Source organism: Oratosquilla oratoria, chromosome 1, assembly GCF_046742065.1.
Source record: "Oratosquilla oratoria isolate Oo_2021 chromosome 1, ASM4674206v1, whole genome shotgun sequence".
Taxonomy (NCBI): Eukaryota; Metazoa; Arthropoda; class Malacostraca; order Stomatopoda; family Squillidae; genus Oratosquilla; species Oratosquilla oratoria.
The window spans coordinates 126,102,841-126,128,448 of NC_134777.1; the positions used below are offsets into that span (position 1 = coordinate 126,102,841).

Consider the following 25,608-nt stretch of genomic DNA (forward strand, 5'->3'; position numbering starts at 1 on the left):
AGCGACTACTTTGGTCCAAAGACAGAGAACCAAGTAAAAACTTACTTGACAGAACAGTCAGCAGGAAGATGAAATCTGAGAATGTAATAAGGCCAGCACTGCCCAGTCTGAAGAAGATGGAGTCTTCGTCAAGGGCAAGTTCCAACTGTTCTGATGGGTTCTGGTGAAATTAATATTAGTCAGACAAAAAAGTGAATGACAAAAGTATTCCTCGAAACAAGTTCTTTCTGTAGAAGGAAACTGACCAAACTTAATTTATGAGTGTTAGATTTGAACCAAGGTGGAAAACCTTTTGAGCCTATAATTATTATTTTTTCTGGTATTTCTCGTTAACTACAATTTAACCAGACTTCTATTTACTGGTTGGAATTAAACTTTACTTGCTTATCAAACCTAATTTTGTATCATCATTAAATCTACTTTTCTAACCTGATTACAGCAAATACATAAAGAATTAAAACGAAAAGGTTAAAATCATAATAATTATAAATAAAGGAAATTATTGGGGTTAAAACAACTAACTAACCAAGCCATTAACACTGCAGGCTATTCACAGTGTAATTAGATTAGTGACAATATGGTTAATGAAATCCATAAAACTCTAAATGTAGTTATAACACACAGAACAATAATTTAAATTTATAATTTAGTGTTAAGGATATTTGTACTGTAAGTCCTTCTTATGATTAGACTCTTGCAGGTGAGAATATTAAATATAGATATTACAGAAAACAAATTGTCCATAGCATAATATATATATATATATCTGTTAAGCTTTCTACTCTACCCTACAGTTTAATGTGTAATTAGCATATCGAAATCATACCAAATAATTTAGCAAACAATTGTTTAGCCTTACAATAACTTATGCAGTACAGCTACTAAATATAACAGTAATGAAAAAGAAGAATAAATTTCATGTTGAAACAAGTCAACAGTACAACTAAAATTTAAATAATAAAAAAACATAGCTCCAACCCATGCAAGTATAGCATCAAGCAAAATGAATGATTTGGTAATACTGGCAAAATCTACCTTCTATTGATATATTGATTTATAAGCATGGAGAAGGTATAACTCTGTCTTCATTCCCTACACAAGTAATTTGGAAAGTTCTAAAAGCAGTGCTACCATCTTTCCCTACATAACTATAGACTCATTTCGACTCAATTTTGTCATTCAAATCTTGAATACTGAATCTCCTGATAGTCATACAACTGAAAAGTGATAGAGGCAATGTTATAGTCATCAGCATCAGGTCATGCTAGGGAGTCATCCACTCAACTGTAAACAAGGTGAAGAGAAAACTTTAACTGGTGCAATTATGTCAAAGTGCATGTCTCTTCTGGAAAAAAAATCCCCTCCTCATTATCATTATCACCTCTTTCAGCAATGCACAAACTTCCTTTGACGAACCACTTGAATCAAACATGGTTTTCACTTAATTGCTCTTGCACTGTACCAATTCCTGATTCTAAAAATCCATGAAGCATAAATTTATTAAGTTAAGTCTTTTACTTATCCCATGAGACATCACTATGGCAATATGATTAATTCTGACAGTCCAACACTTATTCATGTATTACCAAAATTAGGGCACATAAAACAAAGTTCAAATCCTATCAAAATATTCCATATAACCAAGACAAAAGTAATATTGTGTACAATCATCATTACTTTTCAAAGAATACTATTTTGTAAGTAACTTGGGTAACTACATTTTATTTTCCCCAGGCTAAATCCCATTTCTTCCGATGCAATGTAGCTATGTCAATGAAAAAGTTTATCTGTTTCATTCCCATTTAATTTTCACTACAAAAAAGTAAATTTGAAAAGTATGACTTTTAAGCATCTTTCTATACAAGAAACTTGTGGGTTTAATACAACTAATAAGCATATTATCTAAAAGATATTACTAAGGAGTTAAGAAGCTGTATTTTCCAGTGTTGACACTAGGACAATGGAATGCGAATAGGCTCCATAGGCACAGCACCCCCAGAGATGAACTGTCAATCCAATCAATGTTTAATGCAGTTTACAACTTCCCACTACAACACTCACTTGTTCACAACACTTCATCTTCCATCCTATAATCATAACTTTTTTCTATTAAGGAGAACTGCTCAATGATGCTACCTGTCCCATATCTTCTGCAAGCCGTCTACAGAAACAAATCCAGGTCCTTCCACATGCTTAAAATGCCCTAGACCCATCATATACATACATCTTTCTAATGCAACAACTGCCATCCTTGGGCCCACTTATAATACACCACATTCAGTAACAGCAACACACATCCCAACACAAAACAAACACAACCTAGACATATTACAAATAATCATAATATAATTAATGGAATCAAGAACAACCACATAGAGCTGCAACAATTCTTAAATAAACACGCAATACATATCATACTTATACAAGAAAAAAAACTTTAACCACAAACCTTACTTTCAACCTTTACTACTCAACAAAAACCCTAAAATACTGAAGCTCATTTTTACATGCATCAAAAGTGAAAACAAACAAGAAACAAAAATATTAAGAACTGTGGCAAGCTGAGATTGTGATCAACAGGAACTAAACAATGTGTACAAATAACATATATAAACCACACTTGACCACACCTCCACAGCATGATACCCAACAATCAAGAAAACAAATACATCCTACAAACAACACAAAACAAAGCTTTAATAATAATATCTTGCTGCACCTAGACAACCACAACAATAAGTCTACACTTGGAAACCAAAATCCTTCCCACAGAACAGCCCATGTAAATGATATGCACAAAATTCTATGCAAGAGAATCTAAATCAACTCATCATACCATATCATGCAAGTACAACCAACTGGAAAAAAAAGCAACATACTATATATAATAACCCACCATATGTACCTCAACATATCCATAAATAAACACGTACACACTTGAATCACAAAACAAACACTCCATGACCAACCACTAGATGTCAAGCCAACCTAGTATTCACACCCAAAACAACAATTAAGAACCAAAGCAGCATTCTTGTGTTCAGACCATCACCCCATACTGTAACAGTAACAACACAGAATATGCCTGGCTAGACTCAAATTTTCTCATGTGACACTAACACACAGAAAACATAGAACACTTTATCCTACACCACCCAACTTTTGCCCTACCCAGACAACAACACACTATTTCTTCCTTGAGTGACTTGTGGGTTAATCCAGAGGCCAATACGGGTTATCTAGGAGCCATTGGTGTTCTTCAAAAGAGACCTGGGATAATAAATTGTTTGATCCTTTTTAGTGAGAATACTCCCGTACTATAGTGCTCTATATAGGTTTTGTTGTTAATAGCTACTGTGTCAACAGCAATACAATTCTAATATTCTCATGTAAGGTCCTGGATTCAAATGCATGTCAACTTATTAAGATCCCATTTAAACTATCTGCTATTTTCCATAACTAAATCTATATCATGTATCACAGTACATATATAACAAAAGGCCCTTTCCCCCTTTATTAGCTCCCCATAGATATAGGGTCACTCCTATCCAACACTCACTGCTCAAAACACACCACCACCACATCAGGACATGGCACCAGAAGCTGGTTTACCCCCTACTGGCTCATTACATGACAACATTCCTCCTTTCATCCACTCAACAATTAAAAAAATAGACAAAAAGAAATCCTTTTGGGCCATGTCAATTTCTCAACCATTCACAACTACCCTCCACTCATGCCTATCGTTTGCCATCTCCCTTCCCTATTCAATTGATGTTTCTCTTGAACCCAATACTCCTTTCATGCTGTCTATCAAGCTCATTTTCAGTCTTCTCCTCAAGTTTACTCCATCTACCTCCACTTTCAACACTCTTTCTTTACTTATTCTTTCTATATGCCCAAAACTATCCCAGTAGTCTTTGATCAACCCTATCTTATGGCTCTTTTTGTATCCCCACTCTGTCACACCTCCCTCCTTACTTAATCCTTTTTCAATAATTCCCATCACAAGTTTTAAATTTTACATCTCAAACAAATTAAAGATATTCAGTTCTGCCTCCTTTAAATTTTAAGTCTTTGCCCCATACAGGGCAATGGGCATTACACCCACACACCCACTTACCCATTTAACCTCCTTCCCATCTCAGCATTACTTGAGTGAAAGGTCATCCCTGTCCACCATCACACCACTCAGGTTGAAGACAGTACAGACACAATAACTCTACAGTAAGGACCAACATCTGGAGCTGATTAACCTTCACTGCTTCATTATATGTACTGTATCTTGCTGCACTGCTTATGACCTGGGGAGTGGGCAGGAGATCAGGATGACCCTTCATCCTTGAGGAGCTAAGATGAGAGGGAAACAAAAGTGGTGAATAGGAGTGGAATTTGTGGGAGTGGGTGCATGCCTTTGACTTGGCTAACTCCTTCATAAGGGAGAAGAAGCCCTTGGTATATACATAGATATATAGCTTCATTATATGACAACCCCCTTCCTTTCATCATCATCGCCTCAACATGATTTATAGAGATGACCTTATCCCTTTGGGCCATATCATATTTCACCCATTCACAATCTTCCTTTATTCACTCCTGTTTTTGCACTTTTTTTTTTTTTTCTTCTCCACAGAAATTTCTGATGCATCCAAGGTCCCTTTTACATCATTCATCCACTTCATTCCTGGACTTCCACATAAATAATACAATTAACACATATCTGAATTATGATGATATTATACTCCACTCCAAAAACATGTAATTCTTTATACCCTCAAACTCAACATCAATATAGGAAGTGACCTTTTTATTCAAGTTTCAACTCCTCCCTTACAAACCATCATAAAACAAGCGATTTTTGTGAGCCTATCCTCATATCAACTGAGAACCTTCTGGTAAATAATATAATGTTTTCTACAAAACGTCCTAAAAACCAATATGACTAAAAATTGGGAAATAATCGTAAACAAACTCCACACATACCATTCAGATATTCCTATTTGTGAAAATAAACATGTCCCAAATCCCCTGACACAACGGTATATAAAACCGCAAAAAATAAAAATCCATAAACCAGTATACAGCTTTCAGCTAAGTGGCACACTGCACAACATTGACATGAAATAATATAAAAGCCTATGAATAAGTGTTGGAGCACCAGTGGTAGGTAAAACATGGTAAGGAGTTGGTGCAGCAGCAGTGCAAGGAAACAGCAGCATGCATAGGAAAGACTACCTCATCAGCTGACTGCAAGAGAAAAAGTATTGACAACACATTAGGTTGGATCTACGAGGTCTATTATGGAATGGCAACAGTATGGGTCTGCAAATTGCATGAAGAAATCCTAGGGAGTAGATGATTTACAGAATCTCAATATTTATGACATCACTGTGGAAATAAATTCAAATGTAAGCCTAATTATTATCAGTGACATTTTACCGACATTCATTCTTCCTCACCCTTAAAGATTGGGCTCTGATATCTTTACAAGCTGGGAACAATTTATATGATTAACCCTTTAAAGACGATACTACAGATGAAGTCTACGTCATTAAAGCATCTACTTCATCTTCAGAAAAAGTGAAATATTCTAGTTTCTGCCAGAACTAGGGGTGACCTATAAATTGTCATGAAAGTTATATATGCCAATTGTGTCTGGCAAACCAATTATCTTATTTTTTGGGTCTGCACTCTACTGGATGAATGTCTGAAATCTAACCCAAATCACCAGGAAGAACTGTCATTTGTGATGTCTTGCTACTGTACTAATCCTATACAGTACTCAATCTTGTACTCAATACAGACTGAATCACAAAAAATGGGAGAAAATCAGACTGAGATAAGCCCCCATACATATCCAAGTACTACCAGAGGTTCAAGCCCAATCATAATAAAAGAAAATCCCTAAAACTTGGATCATATCTCTACATTTTTATTCGGGTTATCAGATTTCCTAAAGGAAGTTTGGGCCAGTCTGCAGAAAACATCTGACTGTCGATGGGTTAGATGTCTTCAGTTTTTAGTGTAATGTTAACAAGCTGACCAAGAGTGTAGTTCTCTGGGTTAAAATAGCCTACAAAAGAAAATCTACATAGGTAACCCTCAGGGCCTACCAAGCGGAGGACTAGAAGATTCTTAGGGAAATGTCTGAAAAGGGGATACTTCAAGCTCTTGTATGTTACAGCCTACAGGAGAGCATACCCTTTAAAGCCAAGCTCTTTTGGTGTTATGGTTCTTTTTATATTGTACAGAATTAATTCTTAATCATCTTAATAATTCAGATAAAAATAATCTATATATACATACATATTTACATATGTATATGGTAAATATAAAGATTTTCACATCATTCATGTCCTTTCCAAGATTTATGTATGGGTACTCCCCTGACATCATACATCCACTAATAATAGTTCCCTGAATTTGAAAAAGGGAGGGAGGGAAGGACGGAGGGAGAGTGGGAGAGAAGGAAGGAGGGAGAGAAGGAAGGAGGGAGAGAAGGAAGGAAGGAGGGATGGGTAGAGAAGAGAGAAAGATAAAGGAGAGAGAGAGAGAGAGAAAGAGAGGGGGGAGGGAGAGAGTGAGCAAGAGGAAGGTGGGTGAGGGTAAGAGAAAGGAAGAGAGTAAATGAAAAAGTGAGGGAGGGAGGGAGGGAGGGAGGGAGGGAGGAAGCAAGTGAAGGAGCAAGGGAGAAAGAGAAATATTTGCACACTATGTGCACTGTTAATGAAGCCATGATGATTAATTAACTGTTGCCTCAAGTTTCACTGAATGGAAAATCTGCAGCCCCACTGGTGGCTGGCAAAGGTCCTCAGGCCCTCCTGCATATCTCTCTGGTAAGTAACTTTTGATTGTTGTCTGTGTTGTATTCATGTGGGATTATTTTTATGTCACTGTCTGAAAATGGCAAGGGGAAGGGAGAAGGTGCCAGTTGCCAGTTCTCTATGTGTGACAAAGTGTAGGAAATACAGTTAAAGTTAACAGAGAAAGATCTTTGGCCATGTCCAGAGACCAAGTGCCAGCCCCTCAGGGCTGCACCTCCTGATATAAGTGAGGGAGTTGACAGGTTTCGAAAATGGACAGCTTCACTGTCCATCTTCTAGGACCACTAGATCAAGCACCCATCATTGGTCCCGTATCTTGATGAAATCTGTAGGAATTACAACCTTCCAACAGTAACAAAAGTATTTTTCAAACATATCATGACGAGACCTGTTTCTGCTTTTTACCTCTCAAAAAGAGAAACTTACAAAATCTGTATGTTTACAATTCTATTCCTCTTCATTGAAGTTTAGTTTGCAGAATATGCTACAAGAGCAGATCAAACAATAAAGTACAGAAATCTATAGTAAGGGTTTCTTTGAAGAATGATTAAGTATAGTAAAACTTCAAAGCTCTGGACAAATTGGGGCTGTAACCCATCAGGACTTCTAAAAACCCAGATCTTTCTTTTTGTTCCTTGACCTAATTCTTACCTAATCAAATATATATATAAATACAACATGTCACCCTAAGTCACTTTAATGTGCTTTTATGCATTTATGGCATACATATGATAAAAATTGATAACATAAACAAAAAACTAATCACAAAACAATTAAGCACCAAGTACAAAATGTAGTACTTTGTGTATCATAATTTATATGCATTATTTTCTATTAAGAGTATATACTTCTAAGAAAATGTATTTATTGCCATGGGCATAACTCAAGAATGGAATAAACTAGTGTACTTCTATCTTATCTCTGGACTGATAGGACACCTAACATTCAAGAGGACAAGACTAGGGAAAGTAAGGATGTCAGCAGCCAAACAGGAAATGATTACTACTAGGTCGTGTGTACCCAGTCACATATCTTTGATTTACTTTCTGCAAGAACTAACTATATTTGCCCTAACAATGTGACACTTTTTTTTTATTATTATATTCACCCTAAGAATGCTTTTTTCTTCTTCTTCTTTTTTTAAGCCATAATGCAACTTTTGATTTTTAAACAGGACTATGGGATTAAGGATACAAGATGCTAGCAGCACAACCAAACATGCTTACTACTAGGTCATGTATACTATAGTTTGAATGGAATACAAACAATCAGTTACATATGCCAACATGTTCTAATGGTTCGTCTCCCTCAAAAATTATTTCACTCTACGAATAGGATGGACTAGTTTATTTTTATTACTAATTTATTTCTAGTCATGAAAAGTTTATTTAAACTTTTTCTTGCTATGATTAAATCTAGCAAAGACCTTGTCTAGGTCTTCATGAAGTCCAGATCTTTGAAGTTTTACTACATGTATAATGTAACTGATGAACAAAAGTAGAGTATACCTACGAAAAGTCTCATAACCTAAACACATAATTCTTAAAAATAGCTTTTCACTCATGTGGACCAGATACTTTTTTCAAAAAATCTGAAAACTTAAGAATTACAGTGCCATGAGATGTTTGACCACATTTGAAAGTGCTGTGCTGGATTCAGCCACACAAACACGACAACAACCAACACCTGTTAGACAAATGTCACCCTTAATACAAAATAAAAAGGTTTCAAACCCTTTTCACCAACTTTTTCTAAGATTACAATACCTTCATATGAGTTTAGCAGATAGAATCAATTACTTTTGTGTGTTAAAGAAAAAATTAAGATACTTTTACAAACAAATTCAAGTGTTATCAAAAGCTATAAATACAGTGTGTTGTGGTAATGGAACAGAATCCCAACACTATATGGCTTACACTCTTAACAGTACTCACCTTGGGATCATACTTCTTATACTGATCAAGGCCAAGACCTGTAAGAGAGGAATCATACACGATATAAGAACCACAACCTCAACTGATGATATAAATTAGAATGAATTTTGCCACAACTGAGTATAAAGTGCCTTTCTGTTTGACATACTCATCACACTACTACAAATCTAAATAAAACAAAAATTGGAATCGAGCATTTCCTAAAGCATTTACTATTTCATTCCATTGGATTCCAATGTCATTTATTTTTAAACTTGGATGCAAATATTACAATCTGGATGCAAATATAATAATCTGGATGCTGTTTACTTCAGATTACATTTACCTAAATCTTCGCAATCATTCAATAAAGGTTTCAAATTGAATCACATAAACAGGTGCTCATTTATATTAAAAAAAGTAAATAAATAAAAAATAAACTAATTTTTTTTTCATTACAATGAGAAAAAAAACTTGGATAAACATTTACCATGCAAGAAAATTACATATACTACTGAACAAATAAAACACAGAACATATTCTTTGGGATAATGAGATTAAACTCCATGAAACATTTAACTAACAACTACATGCAAAAAACTGAAAAAACTAAAAAAAAAAAAACTAAAAAGAAAAAAAAAAAAAGTATTCTAAAAACACATCCCCACAAAAGATAATGAAAATAAATCTAAGAGTGAGAATGAGAAAAAATCTAAAAAAAATCTAGTATGTATATGTATATATATATATATGTATATACATGTGTATATATATATGTATATATATCTGTATATATATATATATATATAGTATATATATATATATATATGTACATATATATATGTATATATATATATAAAACCAAAAACTTTTTTGCTTAAAAACCACAATATGCAAATAAAAATGTTTACTATCTTGCATGAACTTAATTAGAACAGGATATGAGAGCCATGTTATTCATGACTTACTACCTTTGAAAGTAAGAAAAAGCATGTAAAAGACATTTGATGACATTACCAGTCTGAAGATTATTCAAGAATATGTATAAGTATGAATGTTTGGTTAGTGTAATAAGTGACCAAATCCTTAGTCAAATTAATGAACATGCATTCACTTGGCCTTCAAAAAAAATCCATGAATGAATGAAATCTGTGCATATAAATTCTTTGATTGGACTTGTACAGAACTGCATTCATTTACTGTACTTTGCACTACAGAGAAGGGGGAAAAAAAATCCCCCATTTGAATATAATAAATATCTTGGAAACCATACTGAATCTTCTGTGCAGTCCACTCAATGGCAAATGTCTGATGTGATGAAAGTAACTTTATTATGGGCCTTTATGGTTGTTAATTTCTATCCAGTGACAACTGGGACATTAGTGCTTTGTTAGCTTCAACAAACCCATACAAGAAAAATAAACTAAAATTTCATGAATTCATTAAATATGTCAAGTAATACACTAGTTACCTGATTTATTGGTATTTATTAAATATCTTTTAAATATATGTAATCTTCACATTTGAGGCAACATGTTGTGATTTACGTGTTTCAAGTTTTAGAAGTGTGGGAATAAAGGATAAGAAAAGACAGATTAATTTGATCATACAAAGGGGGGGAAGATCAGGGCTGCAATATATAATCTACATTATCTATTAACCATTAATTACTAACTACCAACCTTTTATTAACTAAACCAATGGTCAAATAATTCATTGACCACTGACTACTTCCATGGACCTGTGTCCATTCATAACACTGATAGGTAATTAAGAATACAAGTAGTTAAAAACCTGCTATACTGCCCAGCCTCACCTAGTGTATACAAAAGGCGAATCCTGATGACATGGCATTGAAAAATAAATCATATCTGAGTACTTCTTTAAAATTTCCATGAATTACTTGAAATCCATTATGACAAATTGACAATGTAAAATAACTAAAACTTTTACAGCATACTGATTCTGGATTAAACTATTACAAATTTAAAACAATGTAAGTTGCAGTCATAAAGCCTGAAATTCTTTTTGTATTGAAAAAATAGTTAATATGTTATGTACATATTTCATACACTTTAATTCAATTTCATTAGATAGTTCATAAACTCTGCAGTATACAAAGGAGTGAATCCTTGCCACCCATCACAGGGAACTATGTTGCTTTTAACAATTCTCAATAAGTAGATTTTCCACTTCTAGGATCTCTGGAAACATGAAAACAGCAAGAATGGTTTTGGCTTTCTAAATGATAAATGTTTACTTAGAGAAAAATCATGACTACACTACTGCTACATATTCCAATCTGGGGTGGATCAAATTTTCATTCTTCTTTTTTCATATCCTCAGCCATATTATGAAATGCCACTCTTATATTCATTAGCCATGTATATCTCTCTCATTATTCTAATTACATGATTTTCTAGCAACAAATAACCTCTATTTTGGGTATCAAGTAAGTCAAACACACCAGTCTATTATTTAGAGGTTCCTTGTTTCCTCCCTTGAAGATTGGTGCAACACTGCCCAATTCCCCATCCTGTGGCAATGTTCCCTCTTCAAGTAAACATACAATCAGTTGGTGTATCTTGTCCACTAATTCTTCTCTGCATTACTTTTTTATGAAATTTTAGGTCCCATCTGACACTAGTCTTTTTCATTTCCAAGTGAGTGAGTATGTGAGTGTGCATGAGTATACAAGAAAAAGAGCAATGCTCATTGGGTCCAATCTCCTATTCTCTAATTATTCATCCTACCTAGCCTCAAATTCATGTACAGTTCCAACATAATCTATATCCTTGATTTCCAATTATGATATTTAGATTTGAACTTGTGTATTGTTTGAGCTTAGGCTATATCATTTCCTAAACTATTCCAGATATCTATACATCTATATGGAAAAATGTATTTCTTCACATCCTTATGACATACGGTCTTTCTTAATTTGCTCCCATGACTTCTTAAAGCCCTCCCATCTTTAATGAAGAGATCTCTTCTATCAATGCAATCTATCCCCTTTAGTGACCTGAATACTATAATCATATCATCTCTTTCTCTTCAATCTTTCAAAGTTGGCAGAACCAGTGCTTTTGGTCTTTATATTCTTTTTAGTACTGTGTGTGTGTATATATGTGCATTCATTCTGAGCTGAATTTCAGATAATTTCCTTCACCAATTTTTTCCTTACTATATGGGAGGCTGAATAGGTACTAATAGCTCATTATGCTGCAATCCCAGATATTCCAAGTTCTGGTATAAGAAAAAATAAATAAATAAATAAAGCAACAGATTCCCCTATAAGGTAGCAAGGAGTTTCCTCTTCCTTCCAAATCTCACAGGGTTTAGGAAACTTGCTTTCCCTCGGAATGGATGGCAATCCCTCCCCAGTGGGGAACTTTGTTGAAGAAATATATACATTGCTAATGTGAATACATCTGCAGTGCCTTTGATAATGTGCCCATTCCTCCACATACAATATCTCATGCAAGTCAACCAGTGCATTCTTTCTTTCCTTCTACTGGAAGCTATGAAACTCTTTTTTCCTCATAATAATTCCCCTTCATCCCTAACTATACTGGCACCCGACCTTATTCATCCCATTCTTTCTTTAATGGTCCTCTACAAGGATTTTGTTTATATTTTGGATCTTTTGCCACTCTGATGTATGGAGATCAAAGAACATAAAAGAAATATCTTCTTTTCCCCTTCTAACTTGTACCACCTCTTGGCTTCCAATTTTTTCTATATATAATTTTTTTCACTCAACAATTACCTTTAATATATTTTTTCTTATTCTTTAACTCCTCATCAATCCATACCTCACTCAACAATACCACAACCCGTGCACATACCAGGCCAAAATATAGTATACTGGAGTCACATACAACACCTCAATGACATTCACTCTTCACAATCAATCTGTTGCCTTGGGCCTCAATTACAGGAAACCCATATGCCACAGCCATCTGGCTGGCTTATAGTACACTCAGATTTTGTAATGTTGTCTGAAGGGGTTTTTCCTCATCTTCTCTTGCATGAAGGGGGGGGGGGAGGGTTGCCATGTAAATGAATCAGCTGGCCCTGCTATGGAGGTGCTGTGTCTTGCTGCATTATTTATGACCCGGGCATTAGGCAGGAGACAGGGATGACCCTTCATCCACAAGGAGCTAAGATGAGAGAGAGGGAAACAAATGGGTGACAGATGGAAGTGGGATGGGTGGGGGGTAGATGAATGCTTTGGCTGGCTACCTTCCTTATAAGGGGGAAGAGGCCTTTGATGTATAGAATTGATTGATACATGTTTGAACTGGATGAGATTTTACCTAATGTGTAACCTCTGTCCACCCTAACAGGTGGAAAGAGATCATAGACTGGGTTGAACAAAGAATGCTGGGATGGTTTGGGAATATGGAGAGAGAGAGAGAGAGAGAGAGAAAAAAAAAAAAAAAAAAAAAAAAAAAAAAAAAAAAAAGTGAAGAAAGACAAGCAAAAAAGGATGTGAAAAATAGAAGTAAATGGATGGAACTTGGTAGGCAAGAGAGTGTGTGTGTCTTTTATTTTGCCTAATTATAGAATATAGGAAAGGAGTTTTATACAAAATCTTATCTCTTTCTCCAACTATCACACCTAGTTTTGAATTTGTTTACCAATTTAGATTTGATTACATTAACTTGTAAGCTAATCCATGAGCTACATATTGTAATCTTCTACAACATGAAGATACTGGACAACATAGTGACTCTTATCCCACATAAAAATGACATACCTCTAACTATGTCATCAACACAAGGATGCACACAACTCCAAACTCTCAATTACTTAACAAACCACAACCTGGGTGGAAACATAAATGCACAGATCAACTGACTCAACATAACTATTTCGAGTAAAATAATTGTATACAGCTCTGTATCTAACCAGCTCCTGAAGTTTGTTAAGTATGTTTGGTAAATTACACTGACGTGTTTGGGTCACTCTGCACAGCTCCTGAGTTTTGAGGGTCATCATACAGGTAAGCATATCAAGTACTTGTATAAATCAACCAAATACTTCAACAGACTATAAATCAATTTATATAGTGCTTGAGTGTTCATCATATTTCCAAAGGTCATCACAAGTCATTATGATGGTATATGAGCAATGTTGAGGGAGTATACAACATGAATGAAGCGAATTATATAAAGAAGAGTTAAGATATTTTCCAAGAATATTTGAATCAAGTGAAGATTTCTGTAGCTGGATATTTATTGGATGGATAAAAAGTGATAAATGAAAATAAAATGACAATTTTATAAAGAGATGAACTGTAAAATAATGATGTCATGCTACTACAGTCACCCATGAGGTTAATTACTCATCGGTACCATCCATCCTGCAGGGCAATAGTATCTGTTGCAGATTCAAATAACACTCATGGATGTGACACACACCACACTGAGATTTACTGTTTCCATGTAGAATGCAAGGTAGGCAATTGAACCCAAGATCAGTGCAACTGTTGTCTGGACTACTAGTACACAAGGAGAACATTTTGATATTCCCATAGCATGCAACAAAAAGAGTTTAACTTTCCTTTGGTCCCTTCTGTACTAGTAGTCACTGAAGCATAGCATTAAATGTAGTAATGTTGCCCAGGGTCTAAACCACTTGGCTGTAGAAGTGAATGGCTTCATCCCCTCTCTAAAGAAGTTGGAGTTCCCCAATTGAAAAGAGTTGAAATGAATGTTCCGATTCATGGTCACATGACAGAAGCTCTAAACAAACCATATCCCAAATATTTCCCGACTTTAACGGAAATTGGGATGGATGTCAAGACCTGGGAGCTTGACCAGAAGGTTGTAAGACAGGGCATTTTTTGTTAACTGATCATACATATGCAAATGCCTTGCATTTGTGAATATCAACAATGATTATGTTTGTAAAGAGAAAGGACAATAATTATTTTTGTTAATTATAGTATATAAAGTAAATTATATTTATTTCCAAACCTTACATAAGGCAATGCAAATTTGTTATGTGTAATCATGAAGTTTGCCAATCCACACTCATCCAACACCCATTTGTTTACCCTTTTTTATTTTAGTCTCTTCATCTACAAGTACCTAAGATAAAAACAGGAAAATAATGAGCATTGGATGGTTGCAGGATGAGTGGAGAGTGGGTGCATGTCTTGGCTGGCCACCTTCCGTATATGGGGAAATGGGCCTTTTAGTATACGTTTGTAATATATTATCATGAAGTTCTTATGATGATGTTAAGAAAAAAATAAATAAAGAGAGAAATGAATAAGCATTAAAAGTATACTACATTTTGCACTTTGTATAAGGAAAGACAATGAATCAGCTGTTGCCTTGAGTCTCACCACCTGGAAACCCACAGCTCCACAGCAATTGGCAACTGCCATCAGGCAAAGACAATAATCGTTGCCATATGTCAGCTCTTCTCATGTTTAAAGATGGGAGAAATACAAATTAAATTGGAAAGAGATCTTACAACTAAGTGTTGTCATGAGCTCAATTGCAAGTAAAGAAGCTGATAGAGTTTGAAGATGGGTGGTACGGAGGTGACTTTCAGATATTTTATAGTACTACCTCATGCAGGTACAGTGCTAGTGTTGATCCATGAGGGATGACAGGATGGGAAGAAGTACATAAATATTAATATATATACACTAAAGGCCCTTTCCCTCTCATTAAGGGTATGGGAAGAAGGAAATTAAAAAAAGTGAGAGGAAAGTTTGAAGTGACAGAAAAGAAGGCGGACACAAAATCCAAGAAGAATTTGGCTACCAATGCTGTAGAAATTAACTTTTGGTATCATGTGAACGAGGATGATAAGAAAACATGTAAACATTCAAGTGAAGAAAAAAGAAAAGCCATGTACTAAATGAGCAGGGCCAGTTTTGATGAATAAAATGATACACAGATCTTCATTTTTCTAAGATGATACATATGTTTGGTGTTGAAATCTTAAGCATGACATTTTTTCTTATTATACACATTTAAGGTGAGATTGCAGAAAATTAATAAAAGCAGATAAAGATGGGGAATGCCTATTGAGGAAGGACAGAAGACAGAGGATATGGGTGAATGGAGAATGATTTGTATGGATGATGCTGTGATGCATGAGGGGGAGTGGCTGGGGAATGGGGGGTGGGAGAGTATGTGTGAAAAATAAATTGATGCAGCCCAAAAGGATTTCTCCCCATCTTCTCCTTTTCTGCATGAGGGGATGGAGAGTGTGAGGGTCACTGATTTAATGAAGCGGCCTTGCTGTGGATATGCTATGTCTTGCGACACTGCTTCTGAGCCAGGGCAGTGGGCAAGATGCAGGGATGACCTGTCATCCAGGAGGTGCCAAAATAAGTGGGAGGGAAGTGAGAGGATGGGAGTGGAGTATGTTGGGGATGGAACAGGTGGGAGTGGTTTTTATACCTTTGTTTTTTGGCTACCTCCTTTGTAAGGGGGAAAAAGCCTTTGGTATGTGTATGTAATATATTCATTCTGAAAAATAATGTCTGTACACATTTATGAATGACAAACTGAAAGAGTTTGTCAGAAATGAGAGGTATGATTTGTATAAGATTTCAGTGACTGGAAACCTTCAATCCAACAGTGGCTGACAAGGGTTCCTGGATCTTCCATAGATCTCTCAGGAAAGAAACGCTGGACTGATGTTTGTTTTGTATAAGTATGGGACTGTTTACATGTCACTAGATTACAGTAGTTAGAAGAGAGGAACAGTTACCTTGTCAGATCTTCTTATGAAAAGATATGAGGAATTAATGTTAACAGATAGCTTAATTCCAGTCCAGACAGTGTGTCAGCAGCCTAGGGCTGCACTTCAAGAAGGGAATAACTTGACTAATTGTATATACATATATACCAAAGTGCCTTTCCCCCTTAAAAGGGGGTGGCCAGGTCAAAGCATACACCCACCTGACACACATCCCTAATTGTATTTATGTATGTATGTATGCATGCATGTATGCATGTATTTACCTAGTTGTATCTTGCGGGAGGTACTCAGATAAGAGGGAGGGTGGAGGGGTGTGGAGTGTATTCAGGGATGGAATGGGTGGAAATGATTTTATTCCTTTCTCTTTTTGGCTACCTCCCTTGTAAGGGGGAAAAAGCCTTGGTATATGTATGTATCTTGCGGGAGGAGAGCTATGCTCATAGTAGCCCATTTTTTTCTTAAAGTCATGTATGTATATAAGTAATTGTATATATGTATGTAATTGTATTTACCAAATGTAATATATGGGAAAGGACTTAAACCTATAAGAGGTCTGTCTCTTTCTCTCCAACTATCATATCTAGTTTAGAATTTGTTTATGGTCTTGTCTTGATGTGCATATTATATATCTATTCACACAAAAGCCCTTAAATCTACCCATCGCTCAAATCACAACACACAAACACATCTCAGCACATGTAACAAAAATACAACCCCAACAATAAACATATAAAAGTCTATTCACTCCTATACCCCATAATACATCCTTACACAAGCATATACATGCACAAATCATCAAAGAAATACTCCTCAAAAGAATATCAAGTTCCATAATAAACATAACTCCCCCCCGAAGATCAACTCCACAAAGAAAAGTAACACTCTAGTCACCAGTCACCATTCCTTGCTAAAACAACACAGAATCAGCCTGGCAAGAGATACCAAAAGCCCAAAACACAACCACCACACAGGAGATAGAGCACTTAATACTACACTATCCTTTACTCACTCCTTACGGACAACAATGCAAACTCTCTTCACTGACTGATTTATGGGTTAAACAGGTGGCCATGGCTGCAGGTCTCCTTCAAGACAGATCCTCATTTCATTTACTTGGTTCCAATTTTTTTTCTAAATCCTAAGATATCTTATCCCCATCTCTCATCACCTTCCAACTGTACCACCTGCTTTTATTAAATTCCTACATCTCTTAAAACTCTTCCCCACTCTTCCATTTTACTCTCCAGCCATAGTTCTTGTTTCATTATTTCTTCCTTCCCACATTCATTCCAGTTCCTCACTCCATCAGCTAGCTCCTCTCCTCCCCCATTCATGCCACACGTGCTGGGAGAAGTGCATTGTTGTGCAGGGCAACTACTTCAAAGGGAATGGCAGCCAAATCTAAAACAGGTACACTGTCTGCTATTTACAGCTGTGGTCTGGGAACCTTCTGACTGCACCGTGTCAACTTTTTCCGAAAGTAAAATCCTTCTCCGTTTTTCCTCTGACATCCCTACTACTCACACTAACACCAACCCTGCCTGCTGTCCCCCAAATCCCAAATACATTCATTTTAATTAATAAAGTCAATATATCTATCTTCATGTCATTGATTACTTGTGCAATCATAAAACTATTCATCTCTCTATTTAAGCCTCTTAATTCTATTTCTATCCTGAAGCCCACTGTTATTCAGAACACATCCCATATTTTAAGAAATGCTAAAGAGTAAACATAACTTATAATACTTCAGCCCTATATTTGCATCAGAGCAAGTATAGCTATTCTTTTCCTGTGCACACAAATGCATTAATATGTACACATATTTGAATAAAAATATACAAATGTATCCTTAAATAAAATAATCTTTTAAAGAAAACATGTGAATTAAGCTTCAGTTTAAATTAAACTTTAGTTGCAAAATCCTCATGAAAATAACACACATTATACATTATCAAACTCCTATCTAATAGTTAATAGTGCTGTTCAAACAATCAATATGAGCAAATCTTAGATTCAAGCTTTTGTTTTCACTGGTACTATTGCATACCCTCTGGCTGTTTCATGTTGGGAGTGATTGCACGAAGGAAGTCATCAGGTGTCATGTAAACTTCTACATCCTCTTTCCCAGATCCTGTTCTTTGGCACATTCGTAATGTAGCAAAATACCTAAAAATCTTGTCTGGTGTAGAGAAAGCTCGTATTCTGTTCTCATACTCAATGATCTACAAATAAAAGTAAAGACAAAAAAAAGAAAGAAAGAAGATTAAGTAAACTGTGAGCATTCCTCTAAGCAAGCCATTTACATGCTCTGCCGAATATTTGCAGCTTCTGACAACTGGGACGTGAGAATCTGAATCTAACTGGCCCTGGGGTTATAGGTCATTAATAAGGACAGAATGGGTGAACTGTGGACACTGACAAAAGAGCTGTACCATGTTTCCCTGTCAAGATGAGTTTATTATTGTGGTGATGTCACTACCCATAAAGAGATGCAATGATGTGGGCAATTCTGGGATAGGAATTTTTTTTCCAATGGTTATATCTTAGTGGTTACAGCATATGAAGTGAAGGACCTACTGTCACATATGTTTAAGTTCAAAATTTTATTATGTAAAAGTATGTCAGGCACTAGGTAGCTCTAATGCATTAATGTCAGGTAAGTGTCACATTTGATAATATGAAATTATCAGAGGTACACTTTTAAGAGGTGCAGTCATAAGATTCTCAGAATCCTTGTATCAGAACAAAGCACTCTACCACTAGCCCATCTCTTGCACTTACCTGCTCAACATCTAAAGTAAATATCACAACAATGACACTTGGCTATGCACATCATACTCCTGTACAGGAGTTGGTTGGAAGGTGCCAAAACCAAGTATATTGTATACATGCCTCATCAAAATTTACAGGAACTGCACACTGTGACTAAAATACTGCATGTACTTGTAAGTTATGGATGGTTACCATTAGCTCTTCTGGACCCCTGCGTTCAGCAATTGTGGTCATAATCATGAAAACGTTCAAAAGATTCCTGCATTAAATTTCCTGATACTCTTTACAAAAATATCAAAAAGGAATATCTAAAAAAGGAGCTAGAATATAATTTTTTTTTTGCTGATACCTATAGGAAGGCTCCAGCTGATCCAGAGCTAATAAACTAACCAGCCTAAAGTTCCGCACCAGTGCCATGTTCGTCTGGCAAGCAATGATAGAAAGATGCGTTTCTAAGATACATCTGCAATCCAACCCATACCAAAAAGCAAAGAATAACTACAGGCAAAAGGCAAAACTAGTCTTGTCTGCCTCCTCCTCCTCCCTTATCCTCCTTTCTTTCCACCGCTTACCCTCCGGCTGCTTGATACCCGGAGTGATAGAGCGTAAGAAGTCATCGGGGGTCATGAAAATCTCACTATCACCATGTTCGCCGTGAACCTTAAGTGTGGCAAAGTATCGGAAAATCTTGTCGGGGGTAGAGTACTGCCGAATGCGATTTTCATATTCAATAATCTGCAAAGAAATCACTCAAATCTTCTTCATATGGCCTCTAACAAAGCAAATGAAAAGTTAAGCATTTAAAAGCTTAAGCCCAAGAGTCTGCAAGATTAACCCCTTCAGGAAAAATTATATTTTATTTATTTATTTATTTTGTCTATTTTTCATAATCATGTCAATTTTATATGGCCAGGGAAATCTTTGTACTGAAGGGATTAAAAATAATGCAAAGATCAAATACCTCACAAGAAATTAAAAAGCTTATCCATAACTATTCAATAAAAAACAAAAAGCAAAATATACAACTACTGGCTAACGATCTTGATGTTAGATACATGAAACAAATAGACAAATCATCCGATATGAAGTATGGTAATTTTGAGCTGGTTTCTCTATGAAAAATTGCATGAGAAAAAATAAACAACTTGGCCAATGATCTCAATCTTTCACTTGAAACATCACTCCATCTTTATTGATTCATGTAGCTCAAGATCTACATTTAAGCATTTCAGGGAGCTCAGAAATCAATTTAAATAATCTGTCATTAAACTGGAGGAATTGATGTGTTGATGAGTGATACAGTAAAGGTTACACATAAATGTCTACGTGAAATGAAATGTTATAAATAATAGGTATCTGGGGATAAATATAAAGATTTTTTTTTTACAACAGTGATTCTACCTGTGGCAGTGTATGGAGTAGACATGAATTAATGAGAGGCAGAGAAATACTGAATATTTTTGAGATGAAGTATTTGAAAAATATAAGTATTACAAGAATGGATCAGAAAACTGGTAAGATGTAGGGATGACCCATCATCTAGGAGGAACCAAGAAAAGAGGGAGGGAGGGGTGGTAACTGGAAGTGGAGTATGTAGGGATGAAATAGGTGGGAGTGGATTTATGCCTTTGACTTTGGCTACCTCCCTTGTATGTGTGTATGTATGTACAAGAATGGATGGTGACAAGTGTACAACCAAGACAAGATCAAAGTTGGAAATGGAGCTGCTAGATAGGATAGAACTGAAAAAGACAATGTGGTTTGGGTATATGGAAGAAATAAATGAGGAAGAACGAGCACAGTGTGGAAAGCAGAAGCGGCAACTAATTGTGAACGTTTTTATATTTTTCGGTTTGAAGTAATCTTCAAGCATGTATACCTCAACCATTTTATTTTGTACAAGTCTGTCTTACCTTAGCTTATATATACAAAATTATATCGGAAATATATTCATTAGGAAGCAAATTTTATTAATAAACATGAAATAACATGAAATAAACAAGTGGTTTCATCACTGCTGGTCTTGTATTTTTTCAAATACTTCTAATAATCTGAGGAGAAATTTGATATTCATCTTGATCAAACTCTTATTACTGAAGCTGTTACATGACTGTCAATGTCTCGTCTAATACTAATACTACACCACACTGTTTGTAAAAATGAAAAAGTGATATGTCAACATGACTATAATATGACTTTTTTCTGAGTTAAATATAACATTTCCATACTTATACTATCCACAAGAACAGCTGTTAAGTGGAATGCCTAATGAAGAGAGTAGTTATTGTGGAATAACCAGTGGGATTGTTTAATGTGTGTCTCTAGGAAGTGTAATGGCTGACTGGAGGAGTGTATGTATAGTTTCACTATACAGTGGAAAAGGGGATAAGTATGAATGTATTAATTCTTTGGGGACCAGTTTCTCAGGTGTAGTTGGTAAGGTGTACAGGAGGGCATTGGATGCAAGAGGAATGTCTGTCAAGCAAGGATGAGAGTGTAAAAAATAAGAGTGAATGGAATAGTTGTACACAGATGAAGAAATTACATTACCTGAAAGGATGTTCTTCTTGTCTGCTCAGGATTTTTTTTTTCTCCCAAGTAGACAAGTTTTGTTTTTTCCCATATAATGAAGCAGTGAGGGTAAACCAGCCTCAGCTGTTGGGCTCTGCTATGGAAGTACTTTGACCCAATCAGTGTGGCAAGGAATAGGGACAACCCTTTATCCATGAGATGATATGGGAGGGACAACAAATGGGTGTTGGATAGGTGTGGGATTGACGTAATGTGGATGCATGCTTTAACTATGCCACCTCCCTTGTACGGGGGGGAAAAGGCATTTTCGTATGTGTTGTACAAAAATAAAACCTATTTTGGGATGATGTTAAATTATCATCAATCTGCCAATGTCAACAAGACTCAAGTAAACTCAAGTCTTTACTAACTCTACATCTAATACTACATACCTTTCTGTCTCGGAAACCAACTTTCTTTTTCTTCTTCCTTTCACATTCCTCCCCCTCCACTTCATCACCAGATTCTTCACTAGACACTTCAACTGCAGACTCGTTCTCTCCTCTTTCTTTTTCTTCTTCTTCAGTTCCATTATGCCTTTCTCCTTTCTCCTCCTCATCTTTCCTGTCACTCTCTGTAACACTTGCTGCTTCCACTTTCAGTTTCTTCTTGATCCTGTGATAACAATAATGAGTTGAACCTTTACAATACCAAACTGGCATAACAATAATGAATAAATAAATAAATATTGACCACTTTTAATTTCTACTATCCCTCCCTTCTACTAGCCTCCTGGATGAGAAAACGAAGGCAGTGGGTTGAGTGAAGCTCTCAATACTCCACCTCTTACTGTCCTCAGTAATAAATTACATACATATATACATATACCAAAGGCCCTTTCCCCCTTACAAGGGAGGTGGCCAAAAAGAAAAAGGCATAAAAACCACTCCCACCCATTCCATCCCTAAATACACTCCACTCCCCTCCACCCTCTCTCTTATCTTGGCACCTCCTGGATGACGAGTCATCACTACATCTTGTCCACTGCCCTGGGTCAGAGGCAGTGTCGCAAGACACAACACATACATTCACAGCAAGGCCGCTTCATTAAATTGGCAACCCCCCCCCCCTCTCTGTCCCCTCATGCAGAAAAGGAGAAGACGGGGAGAAATCCCTTCGGGCTGCATCAAATTTTTCTCACACATACAATAAAATACAATTTAAACTATATCTCACCTCGTCCAGTTAAGTCCTGAAAGAATCAGACCAGCTCCCACAATAAAATAGTAAATTTTAGTGAATGCAGGAACTGGTTCTAACTTATGACCAAAATTTTTATAGTCTCGACGCTGCTGCCCATCACTATTTGCAGTCAGTGCTGGCAAAAGCCTGTTGAAGAAAAAGAAAATAATTAGGTTCAAAGAATCAGCAGAACATAATTATGAAAATAAAATAAAATACAATGTGTGGGAGGTCCTAATATTCTCAGCTGTGTATCTGAAATGTCTTTTAAGCAAGATAATTTCAAATTCATTCAAGAGGTGATGGTGTTGATGGGATTTGAGGAAAAAAAGTGGAGAGATGATTCTCTTAAATGTTTATCTTGCAGGACCACCACAAGCCTACTACTGTGTTTACCAAAGTCTTGAAAGTGCAAGCCATAGAAATCAAGGAAAAAAAAGAACTTGGAAATCTTAATCATGAGCTGCTTAGCCTCTTCACCAGTCTGGCAACTCCGAGACACACCAGAAAGTTATGTTAACCATCATTTCCCATCTACGTGCTCAATGAGCTCTCAGAGTTGATTAACATTGAATGCCCCTATGCTGTTGCCACCTTCTATTTTCACCTATTTGCTTTTAGGTTCTATGATTTTTATACCAATACACCCTGATGGTTCCTACCAACCTCAGTGCTGAAGAAGACCTCATATTTTGGCATGAAAATATAAAAAGTGTGTTAACAAGTGAAACAGCAAGGTGTGCTAGATAGGCTAAGAACACCATTCACTGCCTTGCTGCTACTGCATATGGCTTACCTCCCAGTACAACACTATAGAGAAAACCAATCCTTGGGAGGCCATGTAAGACATCTGAGGGCACTGATAACTTTCTAATAATAATAAACTTTGCCAAAATTTTCAATGAATGGAAAATCCACAGCCTCACTTCAGCTGGCAATGGTCCTCAAGCCTTCCTACACAGCTCCCTAGGAAAAAACCTTGGACTGGTGTCCGTGTTGTACTGGTATGGGACTGTTTCTATGTCACCAGCTGTAATTAGTAAATGGGGAGCAGTTACAAGTTGTCAGCTCTCCATATGTGAAAAGATGGAAGAATTATAAATTAGGTTGGCAGAGATCTTAGGCCCTGTCCGAAGATTAAGTATCAGCCCCTTAAGGGGGTACGTGACACCTAGGGGTCATTTTCTAAACTATTTAGAGTGAAGAGCTGAAACTTCTCAGGTAAATAGGTATCCATGTTGCCTACATTTTAGGTGAAACAGAATGATGTATGTACATATGTACATATACCAGTAGTGACATTTAAAAGTGCACAGCATCATAATACGTGGACCAATTTGTTTTATATTTTGGCTATGATTAGTCAGTAGGCACACCTAGGGCCAGTCATTGAGTAATTGAACAATTTCCTTTATACTTTTGCATACAGGCATTTCAATTTTAATGTCCGGCAAAAATCGTGAAAAATGACATTTTTTGGGTCATTTCCATTATCACTCCTAATTTTTTCATCTTATTCAAAATATTCGAATGACCGGCCCTAGCAGTTACTAAATGTAATATTCCCTGTAAGTTTCATCTAAATCTGATGTATTTTAGATCTTTTATGATTAAAAAAAAGTTTAAAAATATTGAACAGAGATATGGCGACTTGAAATATAAATATATCTGTAACTTGCTTATAGTTTCACCAATTTGACTGATTTTTTCATGGCTTAATTCTTATTACATAATGGATAAGTACAGTAAAAATCAACATATTTAATTATAAGTACTTTAAATAATGAAAAACTAAAGTATAAGTATATCACAGTAGTGGCGACGCACAAACGACACCATCATATAATTTGCTTTTTTGCACCTTCGTCGGTTTCTTCATATGAAACCTCACTGCTGGGGGTCTTCGGGGTATCTAAATCATTGGAAAGAGGTTTATTTTAACCAGCAGTGGATGCCTTTGGAAGTGAATCCTCTCTTACTCCACGAACCATCAATAGTAACTTTTACTTCTTTTACTTCCGGTAAAGTTGGGTCTTCCTTTTCTAATGCTGCATGTACATGTTCCCTTGTTTTTTCCAAGAGTTCCTCATACCTCTTTATGCAGTTCATTGCCATGCACATTTTCTGTACTGCAACATCCCCACAGAGTAAGCCAGCCTCCACAACTCTGTTATGTACTTCATAACTTTCATTTCTACCGCCTGGTGAAGTACACTATTTGCTCTTTACAGAGCACAACTTTCATTCTGCCTGAAATGTCTTCACCATTCCACATTCCCCTATCACTTCAACATACATCTTCTCACCACACTGGCATCTAACAAGCGAATTTATCCACGGCAAAAAACTGCTCTTCTCCACAATCATAAATTCACGTTCATTCTTATCTCCCCTCTGTAGAATTTCATAACTAATATCTAATTTTCTTGCTGTATTTTTTTGCTACCCATAATGACTGTACTAATGAGTAATATGTACTAGCTAAGGTAATATATTGCCAGGAGAGCTCATGAGACATGCGTACTTTTTCTTTCAAAGCTAGTAGGTAACTGACGTCCAGCTGAGCTCTAAGTTGGCAAGAGCTATCCCTCCACCTTCCTCCCTTCCCC

General features: G+C 36.1%; 1 protein-coding gene across 6 annotated transcripts in view; it reads right to left on the reverse strand.

Annotated features, from left to right (window-relative positions):
- MICU1 (Mitochondrial calcium uptake 1) overlaps positions 1-25,608 on the reverse strand; it is a 48,830-nt gene that overhangs the window by 19,050 nt on the left and 4,172 nt on the right. For 5 of the 6 annotated variants that reach the window (XM_076187014.1, XM_076186995.1, XM_076186964.1 and 2 more), the window contains exons 3-7: positions 22,994-23,146; positions 22,210-22,432; positions 18,522-18,696; positions 8,759-8,796; positions 46-160 (exon numbers count right to left, since the gene is read on the reverse strand). In XM_076187014.1, the coding sequence (XP_076043129.1) occupies positions 46-160; positions 8,759-8,796; positions 18,522-18,696; positions 22,210-22,432; positions 22,994-23,146 (704 nt within the window). Of the gene's footprint in view, positions 1-45; positions 161-8,758; positions 8,797-18,521; positions 18,697-19,818; positions 19,982-22,209; positions 22,433-22,993; positions 23,147-25,608 lie in introns of all 6 variants that reach the window. The other variant, XM_076186984.1, reaches the window with a different exon arrangement.